The sequence below is a fragment of the Doryrhamphus excisus genome, linkage group LG19 (genome assembly GCF_037039965.1).
Source record: "Doryrhamphus excisus strain RoL-2023G ecotype Guam linkage group LG19, RoL_Dexc_Guam_v1.1, whole genome shotgun sequence".
NCBI classification, from domain to species: Eukaryota; Metazoa; Chordata; class Actinopteri; order Syngnathiformes; family Syngnathidae; genus Doryrhamphus; species Doryrhamphus excisus.
The window spans coordinates 16,737,301-16,750,036 of NC_136375.1; the positions used below are offsets into that span (position 1 = coordinate 16,737,301).

General features: G+C 42.4%; 2 protein-coding genes across 7 annotated transcripts in view; one reads left to right on the forward strand and one right to left on the reverse strand.

Moving 5' to 3' along the window:
* Nucleotides 1-12,736, forward strand: part of exo1 (exonuclease 1) — a 136,390-nt gene that overhangs the window by 67,707 nt on the left and 55,947 nt on the right. The gene's annotated exons all lie outside the window — the stretch shown is intronic.
* birc6 (baculoviral IAP repeat containing 6) overlaps nucleotides 1-12,736 on the reverse strand; it is a 69,691-nt gene that overhangs the window by 15,176 nt on the left and 41,779 nt on the right. For 3 of the 6 annotated variants that reach the window (XM_078799209.1, XM_058057919.2, XM_078799208.1), the window contains exons 60-68: nucleotides 12,391-12,590; nucleotides 11,961-12,297; nucleotides 11,494-11,711; nucleotides 10,913-11,074; nucleotides 9,782-9,953; nucleotides 2,990-3,212; nucleotides 2,570-2,715; nucleotides 2,157-2,267; nucleotides 144-361 (exon numbers count right to left, since the gene is read on the reverse strand). In XM_078799209.1, coding sequence (XP_078655335.1) covers nucleotides 144-361; nucleotides 2,157-2,267; nucleotides 2,570-2,715; nucleotides 2,990-3,212; nucleotides 9,782-9,953; nucleotides 10,913-11,074; nucleotides 11,494-11,711; nucleotides 11,961-12,297; nucleotides 12,391-12,590 — 1,787 coding nt within the window. Of the gene's footprint in view, nucleotides 1-143; nucleotides 362-2,156; nucleotides 2,268-2,569; nucleotides 2,716-2,989; nucleotides 3,213-9,781; nucleotides 9,954-10,912; nucleotides 11,075-11,493; nucleotides 11,712-11,960; nucleotides 12,591-12,736 lie in introns of all 6 variants that reach the window. The other 3 variants (XM_058057916.2, XM_078799207.1, XM_078799206.1) reach the window with 1 other exon arrangement.

Here is a 12,736-nt window from a genome sequence, read left to right on the forward strand (position 1 = left end):
GATCAGTCAGCTGGGATAGGCTCCAGCATACCCTTATGACCCTCATGAGGATGGAATCGAACCTTCTGGGATGATCTAATGACGCCACCCAAGGTTCCGCCGTATAAGGAATGGAGATGTTTGCACGGCGTTGCCGTGGTTACCTTCATGATGTCCAACCTCTCCTCGTCGCAGCGGACAAAGACGCTCGACGAGGACGACAGAGGCAAAGACGTGGAAAGGGTGACGGCCTCCTGGGCCAGGCGGCGGGATCTGGATGCGCTGTTTGTGTCGTTGGCGTTCTTCACCTGAGACATGTAATGGTAGTTGACCTTGAACATCAGCTTCCCGTCCTCGTCCTCCGAGACCATTTCAAACGTGTCTGGACAGAGAGGAAGTCAGAGCGGTGTAAAACATTCTCCGTGTAAAGTCCACACGCTGATCCAAATGGGTGGGGGGGGGGGTCACAAACTGCACGTGGTTTATATGTATCGTATTCCGCAAACCTGTCAAAATGTACCGACGCGCACACACAGATTTTCACTTGCGTGGTCGGGAGTGTTTGCCCTGCCTGCGGGCTTACAGGCTTGTGTTGTCAACCTGTATCTAAAGTTTTACTGCGTTCATACGAGCAGACTGCATCCCATCTTATGAGAAATTGTTGTTGTGTTCAGAATAGATAGCTAGCTAGATAGAACGATAGCTAGATAGCTAGATCGATAGCTAGATAGCTAGATCGATAGCTAGCTAGATAGATAGAACGATAGCTAGATAGACAGCTAGAACGATAGCTAGATAGCTAGATAGAACGATAGCTAGCTAGACAGCTAGAACGATAGCTAGATAGAACGATAGCTAGATAGCTAGTTAGAACGATAGCTAGATAGATAAAACGATAGCTAGATAGATAAATAGAACGATAGCTAGATAGATAGATAGAACGATAACTAGCTAGCTAGCTAGATAAAACGATAGCTAGATAGCTAGATAGATAGAACGATAGCTAGATAGATAGAACGATAGCTAGATAGATAGAACGATAGCTAGATAGATAGATAGAACGATAGCTAGATAGATAGATAGAACAATAGCTAGATAGCTAGATAGAACGATAGCTAGATAGCTAGATAGAACGATAGCTAGATAGATAGAACGATAGCTAGATAGATAGATAGATAGAACAATAGCTAGATCGCTAGATAGAACGATGGATAGATAGAACGATAGCTAGATAGATAGATAGAACGATAGCTAGATAGATAGATAGAACGATAGCTAGACAGATAGATAGATAGAACAATAGCTAGATAGCTAGATAGAACGATGGATAGATAGAACGATAGCTAGATAGATAGATAGAACGATAGCTAGATAGATAGATAGAACGATAGCTAGATAGATAGATAGAACGATAGCTAGATAGATAGATAGAACGATAGCTAGATAGATAGATAGAACGATAGCTAGATAGGTAGATAGAACGATAGCTAGATAGCTAGATAGAACGATAGCTAGATAGATAGATAGAACGATAGCTAGATAGATAGATAGAACGATAGCTAGATAGCTAGATAGAACGATAGCTAGATAGCTAGATAGAACGATAGCTAGATAGATAGATAGAACGATAGCTAGATAGATAGATAGAACGATAGCTAGCTAGATAGATAGAACGATAGCTAGCTAGATAGATAGAACGATAGCTAGCTAGATAGATAGAACGATAGCTAGCTAGATAGATAGAACGATAGCTAGCTAGATAGGTAGAACGATAGCTAGATAGATAGAACGATAGCTAGATAGATAGGTAGAACGATAGATAGAACGATAGATAGAACGATAGATAGAACGATAGCTAGAACGATAGCTAGCTAGATAGCTAGAACGATAGCTAGATAGATCAATAGCTAGCTAGAACGCTACAAAAGATAGATTGATAGATGATAGAAGCTAGCTAGCTAGCGAGCTAGATCGCTAGATAGCTAGATAGATCAATAGCTAGCTAGAACGCTACAAAAGATAGATTGATAGATGATAGAAGCTAGCTAGCTAGCGAGCTAGGTCGCTAGGTCGCTAGATAGCTAGATAGGGTTTTTGATGGTCTTAGTAAATTCTATCATCTATGTAACATTAAATTGCAAAAAAATAAAAATAAGTAAACTCAAAAGAAATCTCACCAAATTGTAGCTTCTTCATGGCAGCGACGTATTTTTCCTCCAGAGAGCGAAGGATGGAAAGGGGCTTGGGTCTGCATGAAACCTTCCTTGAAGACTCCACCAGTTTCCTCTCTGTTCATCAGGAAGGATGAAAAAATAAAAACACAATGTAAACTTGGATGAATGTCATTATGGAGTTGGAACTCATTTCAATTCATGATCTTTTCAGCCGTGTTAACAAACCCTAGTGCTTTATTATTATTATCGGCTTTTTTGCCAATTTTTTTTTTTGAACTGATTATGGGATGCACTCAATTGGAATCTGATGCATGTTCAAATGACATAAAACCATGAGCATAAACCTGTGACCTGACCAACATGTAACAGTCGTCGCCACACCACATCTCATGGCTATGGAGACCACATGTGCACACCTTGGTTGGCTTGCCGCAGGCTGGTGGTAGCAGCGTGGACTATCTCAGCCGTCCTCTGGATGTCAGGCACCAGGAGAGTCAGGCCCTCAGGCTCCGGATCCGAGCTATCTGTCTTCACGACACCTTTGCTCTTATCTTTCTTTGACCTGGAATACAAACATTTACTCAGTCATTGCTGCACACTGAATACATTCCACTTGGAGTGAAGCTAAAACTGATTTGTGACTAAAATGAAGTCTGAGTGGAACGATCATACGTATAGACATGTTTTTATCACGGCTGTGCTTCTTTTTCCACCAATGAGCCTACACAAATCCTGAAAATTTGAATCATATTACCACCACAGATGCTGCAACCCTTGGAATTTGACCTCAAAATTAATCAATTACACTAAAAAAAAAAAAAACAGTCCAATCTCACCTGAGGCGGTTCGTGTACGTGTCCACACACGTCTTCATTTTGGCCAGCAGCATCCCGACAGAAGTCTGTCCCTCAGAGTGCTCTTCATCCTCCTCCTCCTCATCCGGCCCTCGGTCTCCAGACAGCGGCAGCAAGAGCGGGACGAGGGACGTGCAGGTCGATATGGCCCTCAGCAGCTCCAATAATGCCCGGTACAGGGGAACATGGCGGGCCATGTCCAGAACTGCCAAAGACACAATACCAACGTTCATGGAGGACAATTTGCAGGGCAACAAAAACCCAGAATTTGGGTTCCAAAAATCCTGCACATTAACCGTGCAATAAGTTGAGTAAGGATTGAGTAACGATGAGCCAATTCAAGAAACAATACAAGCAGTTGATGTTTGCTAAATCCAAGGATGAAGAGTCTTGAACCAGTCATGATGTGCTATATATATCACTATATTGACACGCACTATGGTACCCGTTATGGCATTGGATGCTCATATCACCCAGTACTTCGCTACGGGACAAAAAATAAAAATTTAACTAAATTAAATTAAACTAAAATCATAAAAATCAATAAAAAAACAAACTGCAATCTCACACGTGTTCATCCTCTTGGAAATCCTCCTCGGAAACCGCCATATGACCTTGGCTCAGATTCTGGGTGTTACCCATGTTGGTGAAAATCAACAAGTCTAGACACGGCAAGGAACAAAGGGGGTTTTTTGTGCAAGCGGGACAGAACCTTGTCAGGTCTTTATGACCCCTTTGGGACAAAGGATTGGCTGAGATGTGACTTTGCCAACACCGTCTGCTTCAGTGGACACTGCAAATAATGTGGATTAAAGCAAGACTATGTGGATCACATTAGTAGCCTGAAGCTCTGGGTCTTCTTAGGAAAAAACACTAGTTGGTAGAAACGTAGCATGCAAGCAATGCAACCCCAGCCAAGTGTTAGAAAGGCTATTGGAGATTAGACATGGGTCTCACCAGCGTTAGAGGAGAAGCAAGTTGTTCTGTCTTACACATTTAAGATCATGGTAATGGTAATGGTAATGGTAATGGTTTCATTTCATTTGAACATGCATCAGATTCCAATTGAGTGCATCCCATAATCAGTTCCCTGTTCCACATGTCCAAAAGGAGTAGGAAGAAGCAAAGCTTATTAAATCCTACCCCTCCATCTGGTACTTTTACAATCACTAACTCTTACGTTTGTTCACTTCCTGCTTTCCTAATATCATTTAAGTTTGTTTTTTTTCTTGATTTTTATGATTTTAGTTTAATTTAATTTGTATTTTTAGTCACATAGCGAAGTAGGAGGTGATATGAGCATCCAATGCCATAATGGGTACCATAGTAAGTGGCATTTTTTATTTATTCATGAATTTATTTTATATATATATATATTTTTTTTTTATTATTTTTTGTCCCGTAGCGAAGTAGAAGGTGATATGACCTTATTAAATCCTACCTCTTCATTTCTCCATCTGGTACTTTTACAATCACTAACTCTTACGTTTGTTCACTTCCTGCTTTCCTAATATCATTTAAGTTTGTTTTTTTTCTTGATTTTTATGATTTTAGTTTAATTTAATTTGTATTTTTAGTCACATAGCGAAGTAGGAGGTGATATGAGCATCCAATGCCATAATGGGTACCATAGTAAGTGGCATTTTTTATTTATTCATGAATTTATTTTATATATATATATATTTTTTTTTTATTATTTTTTGTCCCGTAGCGAAGTAGAAGGTGATATGACCTTATTAAATCCTACCTCTTCATTTCTCCATCTGGTACTTTTACAATCAGTAACTGTACTCCGGTTTCCTCCCCCATTCCAAAAACATGCTAGGTTAATTAGCCACTCCAAATTGTCCATAGGTATGAATGTGAGTGTGAATGGTTGTTTGTCTATATGTGCCCTGGGATTGGCTGGCCACCAGTTTGATTGTTGATGAAATATCAACAAAGACCAGAGACAACAAAGGAAGCACAGTGGCTGTCACAGATAGAGGACCCCCCCCCCCCCCCATATTTCCACAGCCTCCTGCTTTGTCTTGCACCTAGCGTCAACCACCCGTTGTTTCACCACCTCCTCCCGCACCTCCCTTCACACGGATACAAAGCAACATTAGGGATGGCTGTATGGCTTTACCTCCCTTTTCGTCTTTTTTCACACTGATTTTGTTCAGGTGGAAGCTGTGTTTGTGTGCACAGAGGCAGCCCCCACAGCAGGGGAGGGGAGGGGAGGGGAGGGCAGGGGAGGGAAAAGCGTAAGCGTGAGCAATGTTGTTTCCCCCACCCTCCTTTCTCCTTCGCACATACCCCCCCCCCGCCTCCTCATTCTCCATTGCCATGACCATCAGGATCCGTTCTCCCTCCCTCGCGCTCTCTCTCTCTCTCTCTCTCTCTCCCCGTCTCTCTCCATCCTTCTGCTTGGTTATGCAATGCCACAGTCCTCCCAGGGTGTCGAAGTGGCGTTGGAGACCCACCATACCACTGCTGTCACTGGCTCAACGTGAAGATCCCCAGCACCGCGGCTGCTCCCTCTCTAATCCATGGAATCTTTCCGGCTCTGGATTACGGAGACCCAGACTGGGCTCCTTCAGAGACCTTCACGTCTCGCAGACATGAGCGGGAGACTTGATTGAGATGAACCAATTGCACGGCTTCCAAGAGGAACCGCAAAGCAAAGCAAGATGGAAGCGACAGAACAAGCGAGGGAGTTGTGTGGAGTTGAGACAAATCCGTGACTGGGAAGGAATGGGAGGAGAGGATTGTTGATTTTTTTTTTTGGTAGCGCTTCGGCAGAATTAAGAAGAACATTCCGAGATACAGACATGGGAGGGTCTGATTGAAGGAACAATTTCAGGGGAGTTTGGACTTGTGGTTTTTCCCTGGGGAGTACAGTGACACTTTGATTCCATTTTTCCCATTATTGGGATTATATACTGAGATGCCCCCCCTTCACCTGCAAGTGTCCACTTGGAGTGCACCCTTACACCCTAATCCAAGGGGCTCTTATGAGGATGCAAATAGCTTGGTGATGGTCAAAGACAATGTACCACCATAGGGTAAGATGCTTGATTTATGCCCCCCCCACACACACACAAATCACAGCTTATTGCAAATTCCTTATATTTTATATCATCTTTTTACACAAGCGGATTATCTTAGGAATTAGGAATCTCCCCATTCACAAATTTTGGTGAGCATATTCATGACTGACGGCAGATCATGCTGGGGAACTGCTAGCATAAAGTCTTAGCTACGTAGTCGCTGTGGTTGGACATAAACACTGGTCCGAGTGGCGGGGGGGGGGGGGGGGGTAGTTTGTGTTAAGTCTGCATAGTTTGGAGACTCAAAAACATCCTGAAGATTGTAAAATTGTGTTTCGGCAATGTCTTGTTTTTTTTTTTTGTTGGGGCGTCCGATGTTCCCACTCTTTTTTTTTGTTGTTTTGTCATATGTAAGATTCTGTGATCATTCATTCACCCTAACCCTTATCCTCACAAGGGTCGTGGGGGTGCTGGAGCCTATCCCAGCTGTCTGTCTTGGGGCGAGAGGCGGGGTACACCCTGGACTGGTGGCCAGCCAATCCCAGGGCACATATAGACAAACAACCATTCACACTCACATTCATACCTATGGACAATTTGGAGTGGCTAATTAACCTAGCATGTTTTGTTTTTTTTACTTCTAAGGGCCAGTGGCATCATTAGGCCTATTTTTAAATATTCTTAAGCCCCCTAAATAATTTGATTGATTAATTTTTATTGATTGTTTTTTCATTGATTTTTTACATTTTTTATTTTTGTTTTTTACAAAAAATGTCTGACAAATTGTATATAATAGGGCAAAATCAGGCTAATAAGCAAGCCAATAAGCAGGCTAATACTAGCCTACTACTACTACTAGTAGTAGTAATAATCAGAAAAAGAAGAATGATGATAGTAATAATAATAGGTTAATATAATAATGATTATTATTAGAACATTTTAGGGGGCCTTATTAAGGGCCCCTTAATAATTGTATATTTTTTATTGATTTATTATTTATAGATTTAAATATTTCTTTATTTTTATTGATTTTTAAAAATATTTTCTTATTTATACAACAAATATTATAAATAATAAAATAATAAAATAAAATAATATTAACAAATATGATTTTATTTGTATGATTCCAGGTCAGGTGAGCTGCAGGATCATGGGCACCACAGTTGTCACCCTTGATGATGTTCGAGCACTGGAGCTCAAGGAGGAGCAGGAGGAGTCCATCTTGGCCATGCTCGGCATTGTTGGCACATTCCTCAACCTTTTTGTTATCGTTTTCGTCTACATCTACACCACCTTGTAGAAGACAAGCGCATCCATCATAGGACAAGACAACTGGGAGGCAAAAGCTATTGGTGAAGTGCAACATGAAGCTCATTCCCAGCGAGAGGAGGGATGAGATGGACGGAATACGCCGAGGTTATGGACACGGTTATGAGCCGGAAAGATGACGAAGGGCCGGGAAAAGCAGCATGAGTAAGGTACTGCTGGAACCATGAGGAACATGAGAGGAACCCGATAAGGACTGAGGAACCGCCATGCTAACCCATTTTTATGCCTGCTGATATCTCATGATATATCAACAGTAGGGGTGTGTATTGGCAAGAATCTGGCGATACCATACCAGATATCACGATACCAGATATCACGATACTGTTAACAAGGCCATATTTTGGGGGGGGGTTTCTTGTAGTTAAAGATTATTTCCTGGAAAAACTGAATGACACCAGCAATATGCACTTACTAAACACATTTTTATTCCATTACAACAGTATGTGGGGCGGCACAGTGGTTAGCGTGCAGACCTCACAGCTAGGAGACCAGAGTTCAATTCCACCCTCGAGTTTTCATGTTCTCCCCGTGCATGCGTGGAAAAACATGCTAGGTTAATTAGCCACTCCAAATTGTCCATAGGTATGAATGTGAGTGTGAATGGTTGTTTGTCTATATGTGCCCTGTGTCCAGGGTGTACCCCGCCTCTCGCCCCAAGACAGCTGGGATAGGCTCCAGCACGCCCGCGACCCTCGTGAGGATAAGCGGTAGAAAATGAATGAATAAATAAATAGAACAGTATGTTATGCTGTATCACAAACTTAAAAGTGTAGCATTTGGATAAATAAAGCTTTAACATAAAGCTTTAAATTTACAAAAAAAAACAAAAAACAAATAAATGAAATGATATCTCAAGATCCTGCTCAAATGTTCCCATTCTATTAGCGGTGAAAAAATGTATAGAGTATACATTCCCTGACTTATCATACATATTTTTATTTTATTGTAATAAGCCTCCCATAATAATGACGCATTAGTCCTATTTACGAACGCGGGTAAAATCCAGGATCAGCCAGAATAGCTGATCATGAAACAGATGATGATGGTTGGGATTGGTTGTGAGACAGGTGAGGGACCCGCCCACAATGACACAAGGGAGGGGCTGGTTGATGATGTCGAGGGAGTTGGGAGCACGGTCAAGCAAGAGAAGCACGGCCGCGTGTAGTGATCCGCCTGAACGCTTGACTCATAAGTGGTCACATGACATCAAGTGGTTAACGGTAGGGTGGGGTGGGGTGGGGTGTGTGTGTGTGGGGGGGGTTGATACTGTATATTGTGACACTTGTGCACATTAGCCATTTTGAAATAGCATTAAGCTTCTTCATAATTTCATGTTGATTCCAGTACAGTCTTTCGGTTGATTTTGTTCAAGATAATAATAATAATAATAATTATTATTAAATGAATAATTATTATTAGAATTATTATTCTAATACTAATAATAATTGTAATTATTATAATAATCATAATAACAATAATAATCATCATCATAATAAGTATTATTATAATACTAATAATTATTATTAGTATTATAACGAGAATAATAATTATGATAATAATAATTATTGTTGTTATTAGAATTATAAGAATAATAACAATAATAATTATAATTATTATAACAATATCAAATCATTATTGCTTATGTTGCATCAGTGTGGAATACTGACATGGGATTTGTGTATATGGCATCATTACGGGCCTCAAATTTTCTTCCAGGTTTGGGCCAATATTTACAAAATTCTTATTAAAGCCTTTATCTATTTTGTCCATATTGTTGTTTTTTTGCATTTTTTTCAATAAAATATGACATGTAATCTGCTTGTAAAGAGCCATTATTCGTCATGTTTAACTCAATCAAAACCGAATATATAGTTCATTTTTTATCAACCCTCACAAGCTAGAAGACCCGAGTTCAATTATAAATAATATATATATATTGTTGTTTATTATTTATAATTGAATTTACCGTCATCACACGCCGAGTTCTGAATCCTGGTCCAATATGATGAAGAATATGAAGAACGTATCTGTACAAAGAAGTCAAAAAGCTAGCTAAATAGGCCAGACCTAAAATTGAGGTGATTATATTGGACTCAAGTCCTGCCTTTCTCCCCGGATGCGGTCAAGACTGTGGCGGTACCGTTTCTTTCTTTCTAACAGCTCGCACACCATTGGAGGAGCATTCCAGGGAGCTCTCTGTGACATTTATCGACAGCACCAAGCTCCAGGGCAACTGGCTCCAACGCCGAAGACGTTCCGAGAGCCACCGGCTTTTATCTGAATGCACCATGATGTCCATGTGGTACGTGCGCTGGCATTTCACGTGGAGTAAGTCATTCTCACCGAGGCCACGCCATCCGACATTCACCAGTGACAACACAACGCCATTCCTAAATGGGAAACAGGAGCTTACCGGAGTCGTTCCGCAGGTAGGAGGACATGGCGGGGATGAGACAGGACTGGCTCAGCAGCTCCTGCAGCACTGCTGGGAGAGCTGAGCTGTTGTGGGTTCTGCTCTCTGACGACGGCGCGCCACAAGCGTGGAAGCTGCTGGAACCTGCTGGGTTGATGTAGCTCGCCAAGACCTAGCAAACAAAACAAGATGGACGTGAGAGGAGATAAGAGGAAGGAAGATATACTAGGATGATCATCCCAGCCCTTCGAAGGCCAGCTTTATGCAATACCGGATAGAAACAAGGGGGAAAAGATACGGGAGGCCCAAAGTGCAGCCCGGGGGCCGTTTGTGGCCCATGGCTTCAGAGGTCCCTTTCCAAGAATAAAGTCAAAATACTGTTTTAGAAGAAACAGTATTCTAGCCAGAAAAGTCTGAATTTTATCAGATTAACAGATGAAGGAAAATAACGTCATTTAGTAGAATAATGTTGAAACATGGAACATGTTATATATACACAAATATACACACACACATATATACAAATACATACATATTCTCTCTCACACACACACACATAAATACATACATATATACATTAAAGAAAAATGTCATTTTTAAAGTCATAATAATAAAACCAAACAAAAAGCTGTAATTTTTTTTTTGGGGGGGGGGGAATTAGGTTGCAGAAGAAGTCATAATATGTGAATAACAAAAATTTTGTGGGAATAAATTCATTTCAAAAACAAAAGAAACATTTAAAAATAAAGTTGAAATATTGTGAAAATGAAAAATGAAGAGCAAATATTGAGGTGGATATATTATTATTTAGTCACGGGCCTTTTCATCTATATCACAAAGCCGAGATGCAGTTTTTGTCGTGGAATACACACACAAATACTAGGGATGGCCGATTATTATTGGCACCATATCAGTATAACACGTGTGTTCATTCCAACACAGGAGGTACTAGTATGTCATGTTACACATTGAGAAAAAAATAATCCCTAATAAATCTATCAACTTTTTATATGATATAGCATATGAACATGGTTTGCTTCACTAAACACCAAAGTGGCATCCTTCCATTTTTAACCACGTGACTTCCACTGGAAAGCCAATCTACACTCGCAAACAAGCTGGCCCACTCACCTGCAGGAGACACGTGACGTGCTCTTCCTCCAGCCTCTGCTTCGTCAGAGCCTGCTCAACATCCCACCCCGATGCCGTGGACCCAGTCCCAAAGCCGGTTCCTTTGGCCCAGTACAGCTGTTGCTCCTCACTGGTCCCTCCGTGACAACTTGACATCTGGGGCTGTGAAGACACACGTCGCATATTGTCAAGAAAACGGCTGCCTTAGCCATCGCACAATGCTAGAAAGGCCCCCAAATGGAAAATACTATATCAGGGGTGTCCAAAGTGCGGCCCAGAGGTCGTATTTGCAAGTATCATTTAACCTTCCTCTCGTGCTACCCTCGCAAACGTGGTGAAGATAGGCGGCATACAAAATGGATGGATGTTCGATTCCAACATGCACATGCAACATGCAAACAGATATGCCCGAGGGTGGAATCGAACTCGTGTCTACTAGTTGTGGGGCCTGCACGCTAACCACTCCAACACCGTGCAGTCAGTTTGAGCGTTAATTTTAAAAAAAAAATTGTAATAACAAACATCCAATCCATTTTGTATGCTTTGACTGGGATCTTCATAAAAAGGAACATCTACTGTACCTCGGAGACATTGCTGTTGGCGTTGGGGTTGCGGGGGGCGTGGTGGCTGAGGGCCGACAGGCAGGCCAGGATGAGGTGTATGGCACCGATCTCCAGAGCCATGCGACGTAGCAGCACGCCGTCGTCGGTGGTCAGAGGAGTGCTGCTGAAGAGCGCACGCAGGACGTGGAAGGGCAGCGTGGGCAACACGTTGGCTGACGGAGATTGCAGGATGTGACCTGGGAAACACACACGGCACACGCTTACAGCCACGCAGCAAGGGCTCACAGTTGAAGATGCCCCAGTTCAAGGCTCCTAGTCATTTAGACATCTTGCTTTTTCTCTGAAAATAGGCAAAGGTGGCTTTATAATGAATATGAATATGAATATGTGATAGATGATAGATAGATTCAAGATGAAACGTCTGTTCTTGGCATCTGATTTTATGAAATAACATGAAATGGTGGTGATAAAAGTCGGGAACTTACTGCCCTCTCCGTCATCCGTCACCCCGAGCACCAGGCGTAGCAGACACTGAGCATGTTTCCTCTCCTTCAGCAGGACTTCGGCGTAACCCGGCAGGCGCAGGAAGAGGCCAAACGCGGCCAAGGAATGGGCGGGGATGGGTGACATGGTTTGCACGGCGGAGGAGGAAGACGAAGACGACGTCTGGGACTGCTGCTTGTTTATGGGCGGCGGCTCGGTGGCGATGGACTCGGGCGCCTCGTACACCAGCTCTCCCGATTGCTCAATGGTGACCCACTCAAACTGATCCGTGTCCTTGGGCTTCTCCTGTGTTGCAGAGGGCACCACCGGGGCACTGACCTGTGGGCGAGCGTCGGGGGGGAAGTGGGATTCGCATGATAGGAGGCCTGGATCTGGTTCGAAAAACCGAATGTGGAAATACGGGACAAGAACCTGCTGAATGACATCGGGATACAGCATGGGGAGCCTCTCCGCAATCAGCGCCAAGCCGCCCATCCCGGCAAACACCTGCAGCGGTGATTGGATGGGGTGCGTCTCGAGCAGGGACTCATCCGTTGTGGCGTCCAGACAATCTTCGCCGGGCGTCATGGGCTCGTCTTCTGGGCAGCTGCTCAGCATGTCCGAGTGATCCACTGCGCAGAGAGAAAAAAAACACAGAAGCCGAGGAATTGTAATTTACTGCTCTTCACCATTTTTCATTCATTTGTACCTGTATTATTTATACAGATACAGATATTGTTTATATTTATGTATTATTTACCGTATTTTCTGGACTATA